Source organism: Lutra lutra, chromosome 2 (genome assembly GCF_902655055.1).
Source record: "Lutra lutra chromosome 2, mLutLut1.2, whole genome shotgun sequence".
NCBI classification, from domain to species: domain Eukaryota; kingdom Metazoa; phylum Chordata; class Mammalia; order Carnivora; family Mustelidae; genus Lutra; species Lutra lutra.
Window position 1 is genome coordinate 16,303,749 of NC_062279.1, and position 19,724 is coordinate 16,323,472.

Sequence of the window (19,724 nt, forward strand, 5' to 3'; positions counted from 1 at the left end):
TATTGCTGATGGACAGAATTAGAATCTGTGCTGACAATGAGAAAAATCCGTGAGTCACAGTATTTCAAAATCTTCAAATGGTAACTCCTCCTAGAGAATCCGCTTTCACCTGTTGACTAACAGCTGCAGATTCAAGAATCTGGAACAAATTCAAGAGCACGGTACAAACACAAGCTAACCAAAGCTTTTCTTAGCAATCTATTACTGGACTAAAATACTTCTTGGGTTTTTTTGTTTGTTTGTTTTTTGTTTTTTTTTTTTTTTAGCCTCAGAAGATCTTTTTTTTTTTTAAAGCCTGAGATCACAAGGCTATCAGTCATAGCTGAGATCTACAGTAGTGTGAAAAAGTGATCAAACTTCTCCTAGGATATAATAAATTTGGGTAATTTTTCCTAAGGCAAGGACTTTGGCCAGAGACCAGACCTATGTGCTGGTGACTTTGGAAGTCTACCGTGCGTAGCAGGCCTTTGACAGCTCAACGCTTGCTCCAAATGCAAACATTTCCACTCTGCCTTCTCCAAGTTTCCTTTAGTTGATTTTAACCTAGTTTCATCTGTATAGAATGAATCCCACAATTCACTAAGGATGGCCAATAGCTTTGGCCTTAGGAAGTTGTTTGCCATTTTAAGAGGACTTACTAATAGTGGTAAGGTGGGGATGCTGAGAAAGTGGGGTTGGTCTAACTCTGAGACCTTTGTGTGCTAAAGGGATAGATGTAGGTCACTATCAAGGTAGCTTGAGAAGGAATAGTTGTTAGGGAGAGAGGTACTTTCAGGATGGTGTATGATACTTGAGCATACTTGCAGGCTGGAAAGAGTCAGTGACAGAGACAGAATGGGAAAAATAAGTTGGGAAGAGAACTTGAGGAATAAATTAGTGGGCATGATTTGGACCAAGAAGATGATAGATGACCAACAGTCTCTTTGACCATGTGAAAGTTTGGCCGTTTTGTAGAGATGATATAGAACTTTCCTCCTTCTGACAGAGGTCAGCAGTAGGGAATGAATGCTCTTTCTCTAGAACAAGGCACTTAGGGCAGATAAGTGCTCTGTTTGTGAAGCTTACTGAGGTGAGTAGGTATTTATTGATTTGGCTAAATGTAGAGGTAGTGGTCTCTGTATCTTCTGTTAGATTGAGGAGGTCTAATTTAGCTCAGACAACTCTGTGAATGTGCTAAGAACCACTGAGTATACTAAGACACTTCAAAGGGATGAATTATGTGGTAAGTTAATTAGATTTCTATAAAGCTATTATTTTAAAAAGAATACTGTTAGTATAAATATGAATTTGTCCTAACCTGTTAAATAGATTCTTGAGATTAGAAATGGTTAGGACCAAAAGAAATAACATGGGTAGGTAGGGGTGCCTGGGTGGCTCAGTGGGTTAACCGTCTGACTCTTGGTTTTCACTCAGGTTGTGATATTAGGGTTATGCTCTCTGCTCTCAGGGTTGTGAGATTGAGCCCTGTGTAGGGCTTATCCTGGGTCTTGAGCCTGTTTAAGATACTTCTCCCTCCCTTTCCCTCTGCTGCTCCCCATTCCCTCTCTTAAAAAAACAAACCCATCATGGGTAGAAAAGCTCTTCCTTACTTAGATGATTCACAAATTCCTTTTCTGGAAAATGCTTTATCAATGCTAAGATAATAGCAGGAGCCAGTACTTAACATGGTTCTTGCTATGTTCCAAATGCTTTATGTGTATGAACTCATTCAATCTTCACAGCAGTCCTGTGAGGTAGGCATTATTTTTCTTCCCATTTTACAAATGAGGACACTGAAACACCAAGAAGTTAGGCCAAGTTTCTCCTATGGTAAGTGGTAGAAACAGAACTTGAACGTAGTCTGGTTTTAGAATCCATGCTCTTGATGACTGTGTGTGCTTTACATTATTTCTGCACAAGAGATTTAATAGCTTTTAGTTTAGGATGATTATATAGCTTTCATGGGACAACAAAGCCCTCAGTAAACCTTGTAAAAATTATCTCCTAGGTTCTATTTCAATATACGTGACTCCAGGTATTAGAACATGATGGTTACAAAAATGAGCTCTGAACACTGGCAAAACTGAGCTGAAATTAGCTCTACAGACTTCTAGATGTAAGCTATAGAGAAATCGTGAAATCTTTCCGGACCTCAGTTCCATCAACCATAAAATTAGGATGACAATCCCTATTTTATAGGGATGATGTAAGGATTAAATTAAGATAATTCACATAAAAATATCTGACACATTTCCTAGTAAGTAATGTGTAAACACCTAAAAACTTACTATGTATGCTTTTCACTATTTAATCCCAAATTCAAAATGGTGTTTCTTTGCCTTGTAATTATCCTTTGGTGTCAAAAATCAAAAGCCAATTAAATGAGCACAACTACATCAAGCCAGAAGATTCAAGAACTAGATAACTATTCCTGATGGTCCCAGGAGAGCTGATGTTTCACACTGAGACAGATCAGATTCGTGAAGTTCACTAGAACTTCTCTTCATTTGAGGAGAGTAATTTTAAAAGCTTGAGTTCATGCAAAGTAATTGCACCAAAGACTCACTGGCAATATTCTGTTATACCCAATGGTGAGTTCAAAGCAGTTCTTATATACTCTAAGGATTTACAAGACTAATGGAATTAAAGTTGACCCCAAGTGAAAATTCAAGCAAAGGCAAAGAATGACAACAGCAACTAAAACTGCAGGTTATAATCTTGTAGCTATAAAGAGGACTAAGTTCCCTTTGCTGACTATATGTATTTTATTTGAGTGTGTAGATTTTTAACTGAATGTTTACAAAATTCATGACATAATACCAGTTACATTTATGCATTGTTTCTAATCCTTATGACTTAGCCAAGTAAACATTTTACAGATGAGGAAAATATCAGAGAGCTTAATTTTTGTATAAGGCTACACAATTAGAAAAAATCCCATTTCAACTCATCAGTGTTCCCTAGTAATAATTAATATGTTTGGGAAATCTTTATGAATTCTAAACACTATTATATTTCTTTCTCTCTGTGCTTTTGTTTATTTATGCCAGTATTAACTTGTAGTCAATGTTTGTTTTCTTTATAATAAAAAATAACCTCTTCTGTAAGTGCTAGGAAAAGTAGTGTGGAATAATAAAAATAGTAAGTAAGGATTTTATTAAGTATTGAGTAAGTAAGGAGGTTGTCATGGAAAGAGTTCTGAAGAAGGATCTGGATTCTAACTGTAGCTCTGCCCCTGGGCTTTAACTCCTTAATCTTCAGAACTAGAGAGTTCTGAAGATTGGATGATCTCTGAGATGCTCTCTGAGACTCTACCAGCCCATACAGTCCAGACCTGCACTTGACACTGTGTTTATCGGTTAACACAGCTGGCTGTTCCGTTCAGTGACAGCATACTATCAGTGTGGCTAGGTTCTTGGTTCAAATTAGAAGTTTCATTCTGTTCCAGTGGTCATGGACACCACCTCTGACTCATGTCACAGCTCACAGCTGAAATCAAGCAAGGAATATGGGTGTCTTATTGCAAATCCATTTGCTCTGTTGGAAGTACACATTAATGGTATCTTCATATAGCAAAGGAAACATACTATTTTTAAAGCGTGACCAGTGCAGCTCCTTTAGTGTCCAAAAACCAGAAAGCAGTTTAGCATCAGGAAGAAGGGGGTCACGTACTTTGAGGAATGAAAAGCTTTGTAACATGAAGTAGTGTTCTGAAAGGGTCATAGTTGGGAGTTTGGGGAGCTCAGATACCAGCAGCTGGAGCCCAGATGCATGAAAGGGCAGGCTGAGCAATGTGTGTTACTTATGGTCGTGACTGAGCCTAAAGCAGGCTCTTCATCCATGTGACACTGGCTGCCTGACCTTGGTGCTTTTATAAACCAGAGACATGCACACACATGGGTACATGTACCTGTGGTGACTAATCCACATGCCTGTGTTTTTCAACCCCCATACTTCAGACAAGGAGGCAATGGGAATTTGGCCTCATGAGAGGTAGTTCTCAAACTCACAACATAGTTTTGCTTTTGGCACAGAAATAATAACATGTGTATACTCCTTCACCAGGTGAAAAACTGAATAAATAAACAAATGGAATAATTTTCATCCCCCAAAATTTGGCTTTTCATATAATCTTAATTTAAAATCCATTTATGCTTGGTGCTTATGATAAGGGTAGCAATTAGGACTTAAGAGCAGATATTGTATTAGTCCGAATAATGGACAATGGAATTGTGCTTTGGGTGTTCATGAATTAAAACATGCTGACATGCTTTGTTCCTAGAGAAAGAAAAACATATTGTTGGACATTCTCTGTATATTTAGACAAAGTTTTCAGGTAATTAAAAAGGTAATGTTGATACCTGATTTTATGTTCCTCTGAAATGAATGTTTGGTAATATTACTAGAACATTCAAAAGGAACTATTTATAAGCAACCACTTCTTATAAAGGTGCTTTGTTTTAAAATTAAGCCCAGTGGAGCATTCTAATTTGCTTACAAATGTCCATTTGTAAATGTACACAAAGTATTCAAAAGTCCATATTGTTATACCTCATATTTAACACCTCTTACTTGGTAGGTTTTCAAATAAATATTTATTGAGTGCTCTCCAAAATGAATAGACTTGAGAGATGGTCTTGAAATGGTCCTTTAGAGGAGATAAATGGTTTATTTACTTGAATTATCTAAACATCTCACTCTTTTTTTTTTTTAATATCTTTTTAATGCTTATGATTCAGATGGCACAGCATACATAGCACAAGAACATCAGATTCTGATGACAGATAGTAAAGAGTAATGGCTATAAGTAGCATTTTTCTAGGGTGGAAATAAAATCTGTTCAAAGGTCAACTTGACAAACTTCTGCAACTCCAGTTGTTAATAGAAAAGACTCAGAGTTGCATTCTGTTTATCTTGGAACGTTCCCACGTTGGACAAACTGAAGATTATCTTTCGGAGAGGAGCATAAATTGTCTGTGTGTCACATTAACGAGTATGTTTTTACTCTGCTTACACAGGTGCAAACACCTGTGATAACTAGAACTGTTTTTTATTCAAACATCCATCCTGGTAGAGAGTGTAGCAACTCTATCCCGAGTTTACTCTGAAAAAACCTGTAATTTAGTTAATCGTGAGTCCAAAGTTCATAGAAGCCCAGATCTCAATCTTAATGGATGGTTTCATTGATCATTGTTAGCTTTAATAAGCTTATAAATGTAAACACAGTGACTAGTCTCTTTACTAAGAAAATGTGTTATTCTCTGAGCTAAATCAAAACTGGTTGGCATTCTTTGTTCATGGCGTGAATTCCTATGTAGGGTCTGGTATGAACTTACTGAGAGACAAAATATTAGTATAGGGGATAAAACACGTTCTCATTTTTTTAAGTTTTAATTCCTTTTCATTTCAACAGTGCTATTTTTATTTTTTTTTGTACTTCATATATTAAAAACAATTTTCATATTGCATTCATTCTTTTTAAATTAGGTTTTTATTTTAATTTCAGTTAGCTAACAGACAGAACTCATCACAGCAAGTGCCCTCCTTAATTCCGTCACCTGTTTCATCCATCACCCACTCCCTCCCCCCAGATTGTTCTCTATAATTAAGAGTCTGTTTTTTACTTTCTCTCTCTCTATTTTTTCCCTTTGCTTATTTATTTTGTTTCTTTAGTTCCACATATGTGTGAAATCATGCGGTATTTGTCTTTCTCTGATTCATTTTGCCTAGCATTATACTCTCTAGTTCCATCCATGTCATTGCAAATGGCAAGATTTTATTATTTTTTATGGCTGAATAGTATTCCATTCCCTCTCTCTCTCTCTCTCTCTCTCTCACACACACACACACACACACACACACACACACACACATCTTCTTTATGCATTTATCAGTTGATGGACAAATTCTTTCCATAATTTGGCTATTGTTGATAATGTCGCTATAAACCTTGGAGGGCATATGTCTCTTCAAGTCAGTATTTTTGTATCCTTTGGGTAAATACCTGTTTATACAAAGTGTAATTGCTGGGTTGTAAGGTTGTTCCATTTTTAACTTTTTTTAAAAATTAGGGGCGCCTGGGTGGCTCAGTGGGTTAAAGCCTCTGCTTTCGGCTCGGGTCATGATCTCAGGGTCCTGGGATTGAGCCCCACATCGGGCTCTCTGCTCAGCGGGGAGCCTGCTTCCTCCTCTCTCTCTGCCTGCCTCTCTGCCTACTTGTGATCTCTGTCAAATAAAAAAAAAAATTAACACCAGCATCAGGGAAATACAAATATATTTTTAACTTTTTGTGGAACTACCATAGTGTTTTCCACAGGGGCTGCACCAGTTTGCATTCCCACTGGCAGTGTAAGTGGGTTCCACTTCCTCTGCATCTTTGCCAACATCTGTTGTTGATTTTAGCCATTCTGACTGATGTGAGGTGGTATCTCATTGTAGTTTTGATTTGTATCTCCCTGATGCGGAGTGAGGTTGAATATTTTTCATGTGTCTGTTAACCCTCTATATGTCTTCTTTGAAAAAATGTCTATTCACGTCTTCTGCCCATTTCTTAACTGTTAGGGCCAATTTAATATTAAAACCTGTTTAACTATTAGGGCCTGCTTAGCCAGAGCAACTCCATATTGCCTAGGTAGCCATATTGTTGTTTACATCCACACACTTCATTCCAGGAATAAACAAACACCCCCGAGTTCCTGGTATGGTTCCCGGTATCGGTTCCGGGAGTAAATGCCTTAACAATAGAAGCCACGTACCTTGGGTCTGCGGTTATGCCCTATAAAACCAGCCTGTGAGATCAGGAGGGGGTCGCTCTCTTCAGAGGCGGCCCTGGCCGGTCAATCTGACTCCTAATGCTTGGCATAGAATAAAACTTCACATAACTTTCACTTTGTCTCAGTCTCATTCCCCTGGCCGATCAGTCTAACTTCTAACGCTTGGCATAGAATAGGCTTTGCATAACTTTCACTTTGTCTCAGTCTTATTCCTTTGATAACGGACCGCAACATTAACTGGTTTATTTATTTTAGGGAGTGCTGAGTTTTATAAGTTCTTTATATATTTTGGATACTAGCTTTTTATCAGATATGTCATTGTAAATATCTTGTCCCATACAGTAGGCTGCCATTTATTTATATCTTAATGTGGTCCCTATAGTTTATTTTTGCTTTTGTTTCCCTTGCTTCAGGAGACCTATCTGGTAAGAAGTTGCTATGGACAATGTCAAAGAAGTTACTGCCTTGGTCTCCTCTAGGATTTTGATGGTTTCAGATCTTTCATCCATTTTGAGTTTGTTATTTTGTATGGTGTAAGAAGGTGGTTCAGTTTCATTCTTTTGCATATTGGTGTCCACATTTCCCAACACCATTTGTTGAAGAGACTGTCCTTTTCCCACTTGATATTGTTTCCTGTTTTGTCGAAGATTAATTGACCATATAATTGTGGGTTTATTTCTCAGTTTTCTATTCTGCTCCATTGTTCTATGTGCTAGTACCACACTGTTTTGATTATTACAACTTTGTAATATAACTTGAAGTCTGGAATTGTGATGCCTCCAGCTTTGCTTTTCTTTTTCAAGATTGCTTTGGCTATTTGGGGTCCTTTGTGGTTCCATACTAATTTTAGGATTGTTTGTTCAGTTCTGTGAAAAATGCTATTGGTATTTTGATAGCGATTGCTTTCAATGTATACATTGCCTTGGGTAGTATAGACATTTTAACAATATTTGCTTTTCCCATCCATGAGCATGGAATATCTTTCCATTTCTTTGTGTCACCTTCAGTTTGTTTCATCAGCATTTTATAGGTTTCAGAGTACACGTTTTTCACCTTTTTGGTTAGGTTTATTCCTAGGTATCTTATTATCTTTGGTGCAATTTTAAATGGGATTGATCCTGAATTTCTTTTTCTGCTACTTCACTATTGGTATATAGAAATGCAACAAATTTGTGTGTATTCATTTTGTATCCTTTGACTTCACTGCGTTCATTTGTCAGTTCTAGCAGTTTTTTGGTGGAGTCTTTAGGGTTTTCTATTTATATTATTGCATTAATTCCTAGTTATTAATTCTCTACATGTTGAAATTTCTAGATGTAATTGTTGAAAGAACAATTTTTATTAAATATAATGAACATGCAACTTCAGGGCATGCTTCACAGGCCTTGGTCACTTAGTCTGAGTTACCAGATTTCAGCCATATCTCTCTTGAATTTCAGATTAGAACTGTCTTATTTAAAAAAAAAAAATTTTAATTATTTTATTTATTTGAGAGAGAGAGAAAGTGAGAGAGAGAGAGAGAGAGATTGAGAGCATGAGCAGGGTGGAGGGGCAGAGGGAAAAGCAGACTCTCTGCTGAGCAGGGAGCCCAATGTGGGGCTCCATCCCAGAACCCCCAGATCATGACCTGAGCCATAGGCAGACCTTAACTGACTCAACCACCCAGGCACCCCATATTACCTTTTTAAAAAACTAATTATTAAACGTGAACTTAAGCCATTCATTATTATTCTACTGTATACTACTATACGATGTATGTTAACATGCAATATAATGTCTAATGCACACTTTTATCATGAATCTTTCATTCTTAATTTAACCTCTTTTTAGTACAGTACACAGGTCCTCAGCTGTGCTTCCTGACTCCAGCTGAGGTGTTGATTAATCCTCTACAGATAACAACTGGCAGAATTTCACTGGAAAAAGCCATGAGGTGTGAGAGGGAACATCTCTGGGGATTGAATATTTCTCAAACAGATTCTACTTGCTCCTCCTGATAAAGTCATTCCACCTTCATCCCCTAGTCCAGAAATACTGGTGCTATTAATTTCCACACTTTTGCAAGACCCTGGAGGGTGTATTGGGTTGGTTTTCAGTTTTCTCTACTGCTGCTTTGGATTTTAGCTTTCTTGAGTTTTCTAAGTCAATTACCATTTATTTCCCTAGCTTCCAGACTTTTAAGTTTCAATCTTTTCCAGAACAAAATACTTTAAAATGACATTTGAACAAAAAATATAGTCTATTTTGGATACATTCATTTCTTTGATCTCTATGTTTCTTATTTATTTTAATGTCTCTGTTGCTCCAGTTGCAATCTCAAAGCCTAAGGGGCCAAGTAGGTGTTGTGGTTCTTCTCACTGGATCCAAACCTTAGACAGGTCAGGGTTAGAAATAACCAGTGAAGTCTGGGGGGAATTCCAGAGCAATACAATGTGTGCCCCATCTTCCATTTGGGACAATGGGAGATTACCTGCTCCAGACCCAGAGGGTAGGGTATAGATATAGAGGGTCGGATAATAGGGTAGAGATGACTTTGTGACCGGGGGTGAGACAAAGGGTACAAGACTGTCCCTAGCTCCCCTTCTCCACATCCTGCCAGTTCCCCATGGTTTTATGTGGAGGGGACATTTTCAGAGTTTCCAATGTATCCCCGATGAGGAGCATGGGAAGTAGGTAAGACATGCAAGTTAGGGGTGTTGCTATGTGGCTATCATAGTGAGAGGCAAGGTGACAAGACAGAGCCAGGGGCCAGGTGGAATTCAGTGAGATGCAAAGGACCCATTACTCCAGGGAAAGCTGAGCTGAGACTTCTGGAGATGATGCTGGAGGTGGGTTTATTGTCTGCTCCCAAACATGTGGGAAAAACAGACAAGTGAAACCATGAATTTTAGCAGTGGATACAATAGGATCCTCTTACTCAGAAGGGCCCTGAGCCTGGCTCCTCTAGGAGATGCCATCTTGGGAAGGAAGAGGCAGCAGTGATGAAATTTTGAGCATAAAGAAACAGACTTGAGGGAGGTCTGAGCCTTGAAGGCACTGACTATTTCGTTTGAAAGAAACATTTATAAAATGAAAGACCATTTCAATGCACAAAAAATTGTTTTTATGGGAAAGGGACTGAATTACCTTTAGCAAATTTAAATACCCCTCATATCAGCAGAAATTTATGGGCTCCTAAGGAAGAGTAAGAACTAAAGAAGTCACATTTTTCTTAAAATAACTGAGTTGTTAGTGTACATGTCAAGATATGATTGGACCTTTTTGTTGGAATGTTGATTTTATTTGAACTAATTGAATGCCACTTCATTAGGTATTTTAAAAATATTTATGTATTTATTATGTGTGTTGCATCTGGTGGTATAATTGTTTGAATATGAAACTAGAGAAATCTAGGGAATTTCTTTCTGACATGCACTATAACAGTTAAAACAGGTAACAGACAATTACAGGTTGTGTTAGAATGCAAGATTGTCATTTGGTACTTACTACAGTTGCAAAATCAGCTTGTTAAGAAAAGGTAATCAGACTCCCCCAAATCTCTTGATGTCATAATATAAATATAAATTGCGGAGTATGACATACAAAAAATTTAGTGCGTTAAATGTGACTAAATTATTGCTAGCCCAAGAGGGAGAAAGCTGCAAACATAGCTAAGTGTACGTTTCCACGTCCATTTACAGCCGGCACTTGTCTCCCGCTCCCTTTTCTTCAGTAACAATAAGATAAACGTCTAAAAGCCTTGGTTTTAGGTTTGGAGCCAACAGTTTGCTATACTTCCACCCAAAGCCATGGATGTCTTCCTGTGTAAGCGTGCTTGAGTGTGTGTGCTCCGGTCTGTGTAAGATGTCATTAAGCTTTGGGATAGAGAGTAACTGTGTCGTAGCCCTCTGGGGGCCTCGTGCGAGCCCTTGCATGAGTTTCGCAGTACAGCTCCCCCTCCACGAAGAAGTAGCCCTTCTGTTTGAGGTTGAGGTTACAGTCGGCGCACACGAAACACTCTGGATGCCGGTACTTATCCCGTGCCTTCACGACAGCACCACTGTTGAGGAAAAGGAGGGGAAGTGAAAAACAGAAACCGAAAACATGGTACGAAGAGAGATAACAGGGTGGATAGGGCAGGTGTGATCTGTTTCATGTGTGGGCAATAGCCCCCCGGGGGGAAGCCAGCACAGCTGTGCAAGTGAGGTCATGGTCGGGGAGATCCAAGACAACCGTAGTAACACACCATGGCGTTCTCTAGGATGTCGATGTGTGAATATTTTCCCGATTTTTCAAACAAGTTGCTTCTATACACGTTATGGGATCTTCCTTCGTGATCTATGCTGATTCTTTCCTTGAAAGAGGAAAACATCATCTAGATAAGACCAATACCTCTGCCAAGGATTTGGATTTTGACCACGCTTGCCTACACAATTAGAAGTCCCTCTGATTGCTTCCTATCTTGCCACTGCAGCCTCCTGTCTATGGAGCACAGAGGAAACAGAGCAAAGGGAAGAGATGGAATTTCCATTTCTGTAGACTCAAGTCTACTGTCAAAACAGTTTACTCCAACTTAGGAGCAGTAATTGCTTTTGGTACCATCCTAAACTCGTGTGTTTCGTGAGATCCTCTTTGCTCCCGAGTTGTGGGTCCTGTGTCTTTCTTTCTTTCTGTGTCACATTCCCCTCCTTGTTCTAACCAGGTTTCTCTCCCATTGCCCTCCTGGGATGAATCCTGGATCACTGCACGCACAGTATCGCTGTGTGTGAGCTAACAGTAGAGGCGCAGAATAAAGGGGTGGGAGAAGTGACCACGTGGGGTGTCTGCAGGGGAGAGACTGAAATGATCTGGAGATTTGAACTAGCAAGTGTTACTGTGCAAACACAAGGGATCTTGAAATGGAAGCGGACTGCATTTTTAAAAGTTAGACTTCAATATTTGTGCAACTTAAGAAACCGAGTAAAGATAATGTGTTTTCATGAACCACATGATGACCCTCATGTTTGGTTTCCTCAGTTTATACCAAAGAGGAAGTACTATACATTAACTGTACATTAACCAAGGGAGGGCATTTTTGAAGTGAAGCTATGCTTCTCGGAAGCAATTTTTTAAAAATAGGCTTCAAGGACAGTTGTGTTTTTTTTTTTTTTTTTTTTTTTTTTTTTAATGAGAATATATCTGAAATTCTAAGTCCAGGTTGCTGACTTACATCATGTGCCAGTTTTAGGGTACGTTGAAGGGATTCTGGTCAAAATGTGCTAAATGTTGGACACAGTTCAGGTCACTAACTAGAAACCGAGAGCGGGTACCAAGATTTATAGCGAAGGCCTGGGTTAAAAATGAAACTTACACGATGCCGCTCCCACATTTGTCACAGAGTGGCATCTTCTGAGCGCTGCCAGCGCTGCCGTGGGCTTTGGTAACGGGAGCTCTCACACTCCGGGTTCCAGCAGGACGGTCGTCTGAAAAACAAAGTGTTCCCATTTATGGCAAGGGAACAGCTGGCTACAGTTTGTACTTTGCTTCTATTTTAAGGTGTGCACTTTAACCCAAGGAATTCTCCAGTTGTGCCAGCTCTCTCATTTCAAAAGGAGGAGGACAGGTTCAAGCATCACTTGTTCTGAAGGAGGGCCCTTCCAGAAAGAAGTCGTTAAAATTTGTTGTTGTCCTTGTTGGAGGGAGCGGTTGGTTAGAAAATGCCGAAAGGAGTGGAAAACATGTGGCATTTTTTTTCTTCTTCTTATTGCCATAAAATATACAGAACATATAATGGACCATCCCGACCACTTTTGAACGCGTAATTCAGTAATTCAGTAGCAGCAAGTACCTAGACAATGTTGTGCACCCATCACCAACCGTTCTTTCCAGAGCTCTTTCATCCTCCAAAAACAAAAAACAAAAAACAAAAACCCTCTGTACCTATCAAACAGTAACTTCCCACTCCCACTTCCTCCCAGATCCCAGTAACTTCTATTCTACTGTCTGTCTTTAGGACTTTCCTATCCCGGGTACCTCACAGGAGTAGACACATGCAGTTTTTATCTTTCTGTGTCTGGCCTGTTTCCGTCTGCATGTTTTCAGGGTTCATCCCTGTTGCAGCATGCATGAGAATTTCATTCATTTTTGAGGCTGAATAATGCTCTGTTGGATGGACAGACCACGTTTTGTTTATCCGTTGATCAGGTGATAGATGTGTGGTTTTCACTTTCTGGCTATTGTGGATAAAGATCTATGAATAGTGGTGTATGAATATCTATTTGAGTCCCTGTTTTCAATTCTTTGGGTATATATATACCCAGGAGTCCAGTTGTTGGATAATACAGTAATTTCTGTGTTTAACTTTTTGAGGAACCATTATCCTGGTTTTCACAGTGGCTGCACCATTTTACATTCCCTCAACCATGAACAAGAGTTCCAGTTTTCCCACATGCTCTCCAACACTTGTAAATTTCTTGTTTTTTTTTTTTTTTTTTTTTTTAAATAGCCAACTTAATACGGCATTTTGCATTTTTGTGCAACTTTTAAAGGACAATGTGTATCTTTGTGGGATGGAAAAACATTGATAAGATTATGACCCCTGAGGACAGCAGGAGTGGGCTAGAGATTCAGCCTTATTTCTTACTGGCTGTGTCTCCTTGTACAAATCTCTCTCTGTGTCAGTTTCTCATTTGTTGAAAGGGAAAAACAATAGGTCCTATCTCACAGGTTATTGGGAGGACTAAGGGATCAAGCACACAAAATACTTAGCACAGGGTTTGGAACATAGTAAGGGTTCATCTCAGGGTTATTTTAAAATTTTGATGATGCTGACACCCTGGAGTGGAGGGAGGCTGAGAAATTTAGCGATTTTTGAGCCAAACTAGCCCCTTGACTACTATGATTGGAATTTATCTCTGGTGTCCTTTTATCACTGGGTTGGTGGCTACTTGGATACATTCTGGGAACTCCTTTTCTAAACCAAGCACCGTTCAGATCTTCCTCAGGGAAGACTCATGGGATCACTGAACTAAATCAATGTTGAGTCTTTCATTCCCCAGTATGTTTGCTATCCTCCCCCCATCTGTATTGTTCCAGCAGACATTCATGGCTGCTCACCATCATTCACTAATTCCTGGAGCACTCTGAAGGAGCCCGACTGGCGAGGCTGAGTAGGCTCATTCCGATTGTCATGGAGCATCCGGTATACATCAGACTGGGGAGGCACTGAGACTGTGGGTTCACTGAAACACAGGACGGCACGTGAAGCAGTGTCAGGAGCCGTGTGAGGCATGGTGTGTGCAAGAAACCACAAGACATGACTAAGCGATAATCACTGCATTTGCAGTAACTCCTAAGCCAAGATTCAGTTAATCTCTATACAGTTAAAAATACGTTCACATGGGTCAACTTCATGATGTCGTTCATTAACCTGGGAGTCACACCAGCACTTCTTCACCTGGCAGAATGCATCAGAGGGCAAGTACAATGTGATTGTTTGGGAATAGTGATTTAAAAAACAATAATACCCTTGTCTGATGGATATATCATTATAATGTGAACAAAATGAACTTTTCTCAGAAAACAGACAACATACACATGGGAAGAAATGCAGGAGTGAGCCCAGTTTGATTATTCTCAGTCATAAAATTGTCAATAAAATTCAGATTCATTTCTGATATTCAACTGAAAAGTATGGTTTAATTTTGTCTTAAAGGTTAATTTGTGAACTCCCGAAAACAACAAAGGTATCGTTTTGCCTATAAGCTGAAGAAATTTAGCTTGTATATGAAAGTCTATAATGTAGAAACTTTCATAAATATGTCAGTTATATTGATTACATTATGTTTTTAATAGCTATATTATAATTCACTTATGATAACAGTGATAGCAGCTTTATTTTACTATTCTACAAATATAATTCATGATGAACAATAAGGAACTGCCACAGTAATACTACGTCAGACACAAAATGCTTTATTATTTTATGTCATTTAATTATAGTATCTAGAAAAGGTAGTTGCTATCTCCACATATTTTTACTTCCTATATCACATTTAATAATCATCATCTTATATATCTAAAATTCTTTGCAAAAAGGCTTTGAGATGCATTACATGGTTATTATCCCATTGTATTCATCCCAAGAGACATTTGGGGACATAGATACATAGTACTCTAAAACATTATAAAACTTTCATTTATAAAAAGTGGTTATATAATATTGAAAGTAGTAGTAAGATTTTATCTTATAATAAGTCCTTTTATTTGAAAAAACTTGATGGCAAAAGTACTTTGAGCAAATATTCATAATAAAGATGAAATTAGTCAAAATAGGGACCAATGGAAATTAAGTATTTACATTAATAGCTTGGAGCTTATAAAAGCTTTTCCATGGTAAAAATTCTAAATGGAAAAATGATTACCTCTCCACAAGCTACCGTTAAAAGAGACAAGAGTTGTCATCCCTTAAAATTCCTCTGAACCTCCCATTCCTTACCAATTTTTAACCCCCAAAGAGGCAGCACGAGTATACTAGATTATAAGTCATTTTTGAAAAGTATTGTACCAGACATTTGTAAAGACATTTCTAAAAGACATAGACATTTGTTCCTTCCCTGATTTCTTTCTTTTTTTTTTTTTTTTTGCACTCTGTCACATAAAGCTCTACTTAGTTAATTCTTGAAATCACTTTTATCTTTAGGTCTAGATATTTGCAGTACACCCCTAGTATTTTTTTCTTTAAAGCTTTCCACCCAGGCTTCTTTCAATTACGACACTATTAAAAGACACCAGTAAAGTTGACATTGCCCATGTGTTTAGTTAATATGCCCATGGTTCAGAAAGACTCGCATTACCTCATGGAGGGTGCTTCCCCTAGAGCTGTTGAAACCTGACCCTGAAGTGTTTCCATAATATTGTCATCTGAGTACAACTGCATAGGTGTATTAAACTGAGCATGTACAATCTTCACACCGGGAAGTTCCATTTCCAAAGGAATGTTAGGGGCCATCTTAGCAGCAACTTTCAAGTCACCTGGGCAAATAGTACTAAGAGTACTGACAGAAGAAGGGGTGCTACGTCCACTGCCACCGTCAATACCGGACGGAGTGCTGCATCCACTGTGTTAATGACCACGTGACACAGAGGTGACACAGGAATCAGAAAAATCCAGACACAACACAGAGGACAAGTACAGAGAGGTTAAAAGGAATTGGAGACAGAAAGGAAGAAGTGAATTAAATCAAATTCAAATGAAAAATCAAATGGCTAGAATGTATTTTACAAAGGGAACACATTTCAAGATTCACGATAGAAAAAAGTGCAATAAAATTAAAAATTACAGGTGATATTGCATTTTTTGGCTCTGTTCTACTAGGCAATATGTTGAGGGTTACCCACAGAGTAGTACGCGAGGTAGAAAAGATGCAACTATCTTTACTTTTTAAAAATAGGCCTAACAATTTTAAAACTTGCCCACATCACAAACAGATGATGTGGGGAAATGACATTGGTGGGATGTCCTTTTACATTTATGAGCTGTGGTATTTAAAATCAAAATATTACTGAGTGATTCTTCACAAATAGTAAGGGACTATGCAGCATGAAGATCCAATCAAATATTTAGGCTAAACATTTCAAAATAAGAAGTGTGTTTCAGAAATGCAGTTTTGCTTTCACTGTATAATAACTAGTAACTTGAAGGTTCTGTGATAAAGATTGTTTTAAATCTGTTTTGTAAATGCCTTATAGTTGGGATTTTAACTTTTTCTACTTTCATTCTTTACTTTTGTGAAGAATACATGTTAATAAACTGTTCAGTCATTTAATATAGGCTCTAGAAACAGCCAATAAATGCTTGTCACCTTGAAATTAATTGATTAGAAGGCAGGTAAGGTGGTCTTAGACTCTTTGGATATACTTAGGGCTAAGCTCTATTTCTGCCATACATAGCTATTTCCTGTAACAATTTTGGAGGCTCACATATATTTCCATGCATACTTCTTATTTCATTTTAAAGATCAATTGAGGGGACTTATTATACTTATTACTAAAATATGAGAAAGGCCAGTCATGCAATTTCAAGAACAACTAGGTAGATTTCATATTCTCTACGAATCTGGATAAGAGGCTAGTCACAGCTGATGCGCCAATGACTGAAGTCATTTTTCTACATGCATTTTAAGGGTAGCGTGAGAAATGCATTTTACGAGAAAATAGAATATACTGAGATTTTGTTTTTAAGCATAGTCATTTAAGACTAAGCCAAAAGAAATGTTAGTATTTGTAAACTTTCATCACGCTTGCAGGTTAGTGTTGCTATAAACCCCAGACAGAGAACAATTTATATGATGCGTTTATCTCAAAGTCCGTTTTCTCCTAGGGCTCAAGTATGGCCCTTGCGTTTACTCTTTAGGGCTGCTAATGCTAACCTTGGCCCCATATAGACAGCAAAACCAAATGGATATTAGACACCGACTTCATCAGTGTGGTAGCCTGCCTAGTCTGGACAACCCATGCCACAAAATGGAATTTTAAACGTTTTTGTCTCGTGTTACCAGTTCAACCAGCTGCATGGCCTAAATGAGGCGAGTGTATAGGGATGTGCTCCTTCACTTCCTGCCTGTTAAGAGCCCATTTAAAACCCAATCTCTAAGTTGGTTGATCACATACAAAATGCCCAATGGCTTATTTACCATTTTTGTAGGCTCAACACTATACTAGCTCCTGAAATCGACCTCAGTTGGTTAAAAAAAAAAAAAAAAGCCAATTTTCAGTTATAGTACAGTTTACTCAGGGTTATATTGATTTGACCTAAGTGCAATGAAGCATATTAAACTGTAATTTTGGGATTTGAAACATTGGGTTGAATCTTGGGAGAGTTGGGCTTAAAATAGTGAATCTTGTCAGCAAGCATTTATAGCTACTCTGACCCTACGTGTGCCATGGGGTAGATAGCTAAACTATGAGCAGTCAGAACTTACAGATAGACCTTATTTTGTAGTTGTAATTAATAAGTAATCTTGCATATAACCTGTTTGTATACACAGTTTTATTTCAGCAAGGATGGTGTCTTCTATTGCTTGGTTTCTTTATCATTCTATTTAGGGACCTGTAGTTATTGAGGAGATAGGAAGTAAACCCTAAGCAAACAAGAATGATCTCTTATAAATTTCTGGGACAGTTTCACAAGATCTCTTGAACTGATGATTTAAATAGTTTTCATGGACTCCAATCACTTTGGTAGTACCATGGGTCACCATGACCTATTCCTGTGACCTGAAAAGATAGGGACTAATGAGATTTTTTTGACTTTGACTTAGTGACTTGGCAGGACCACTTGTCAGGTTGGTGATACACTCAATCACTTTTTGCCTCCATAGATCATCAGACTGAGAACTAACTTCCCTGGCCTGTATACAGACTTTCTAGGATGAGCTTCTTGAAGTGACCTGTCCAAAAACCACTCACAAGATTCTATCATTTGGATCTACAAAATAAAAATTTTAAATTTACATATTTGCCTATGAAGATACTGCCTTTTAAATATGATTCAATTATGAGATAATGAAAAGAACCATAACTAGCAGTAAGGCCCTAGGGAGATTAACGTATGAACAATTTAGCATCTCCCACTTACTTTGGATTAAAAAGTTGCTCATTGGTGGTGTAGGTGTAGCTTGGTGTGTAGCCACCTAAAATGCCACCTAGACAAAGAATCGTTTGGTAAGAACAAGAAATTCAGAAGCTAGAGTAAATAGTGAGAGGACCCAGGAAGAAAGGAAAAGTAGTAGAGGCATTTTTACATTTCTTTAAGATTAAGTGTTGGTGCCTGTCTTTATTTTATTTTTTTTTAAGATTTTATTTTTATTTATTTGACAGAGAGGGAGAGATCACAAGTAGGCAGAGAGGCAGGCAGAGAGAGAGGGGGAAGCAGGCTCCCTGCTGAGTGGAAAGCCCAACTCGGGGCTCTATCCCAGGACCCTGAGATCATGACCTGAGCTGAAGGCAGAGGCTTAATCCACTGAGCCACCCAGGTGCCCCTGGTGCCTGTCTTTAAAGCAAACCGTTTCATCCCCATTCCTCCTCTCTCCTTTCCCAAATTCAGCTATATTAAGAGGCACCTTAAAATGACAAAAGTATGAGGGGCTTGTTAGGATTACCATTTTTGAATTAAAATGCAAATATAAAAGAAGGCCATTAGCTACTTAAATCTCTCTGACTTTCCCTGAATTTTTATGACATTAGATGTCTTAGTGGTCTTTAGAGGCAAGATCTGTGTTACTCTAATGCCTCCTCAAGTCCTATAGTTCAGATTAGTGAGCTTAGAGTTAGACCAGCCTCAAAAGAATGCAATTGTATTAATTTTACGATGCTCCTTTAGAAAGTTGTATATATATTTATTCAGTGGAAACATAGCATTTTTACTCTTAATCTAGTGTTATGATATCAGGGGTGGGGCTGGGAAGCTGTTGAATGTGGAGAAATAGGGAGAAAATTCAGAGGAAAATAGAATGAAAACTAAGGAACAAAAAAGAGAAGTAAAGAAAGCTTGTGCCGAGTTGCATGGGTGTTAACTCTTGTTTCTTCTTGCCATCAGAAAATATTATCAGGTACTCTTAGGATTTTGTTCCTTCATCTAATGAACATTGATGGAGCATTTAGTCTGTCCCAGCCTTGTTTCTAGGTGCTGGGAAGATAGAAGTTGCTCCGTTCTAGTGGAGGGAGATATACTTGGTAGTCACTGACTTTTTAATCTCGTCTCCTCATCTTCCACTCTATTTCTCCTGTCTGAGTCTGATATCACAAAATTGTCCAGCTTATTTTGAGATAATCCTCTGGCCCCAACTCCAGTTTATGGGAAGGTCTGCATAAGGATATCATATATCAATTGATGACTGGTATCCAAAGCAGGTATCATAAACTTGGATACCCCCAGAGGCTAGCAGGGCTACACATGTATGAAAATGGGCCCAGTATCAGGAATGGTGGGCATTTTGACAGGATGGAGAGTAG

The 19,724-nt window shown here is 38.4% G+C and overlaps 2 protein-coding genes across 4 annotated transcripts in view; one reads left to right on the forward strand and one right to left on the reverse strand.

The window, feature by feature from the left end:
- Positions 1 to 19,724, forward strand: part of C2H4orf47 (chromosome 2 C4orf47 homolog) — a 71,020-nt gene that overhangs the window by 49,617 nt on the left and 1,679 nt on the right. The window lies entirely within an intron of this gene.
- The window catches only part of PDLIM3 (PDZ and LIM domain 3), a 31,086-nt gene continuing 21,425 nt past the window's right edge, over positions 10,064 to 19,724 (reverse strand). For 2 of the 3 annotated variants that reach the window (XM_047715062.1, XM_047715071.1), the window contains exons 5-7: positions 13,827 to 13,951; positions 12,082 to 12,193; positions 10,064 to 10,791 (exon numbers count right to left, since the gene is read on the reverse strand). In XM_047715062.1, coding sequence (XP_047571018.1) covers positions 10,602 to 10,791; positions 12,082 to 12,193; positions 13,827 to 13,951 — 427 coding nt within the window. In that variant the 3' untranslated portion in view covers positions 10,064 to 10,601. Of the gene's footprint in view, positions 10,792 to 12,081; positions 12,194 to 13,826; positions 13,952 to 15,565; positions 15,830 to 19,724 lie in introns of all 3 variants that reach the window. The other variant, XM_047715053.1, reaches the window with a different exon arrangement.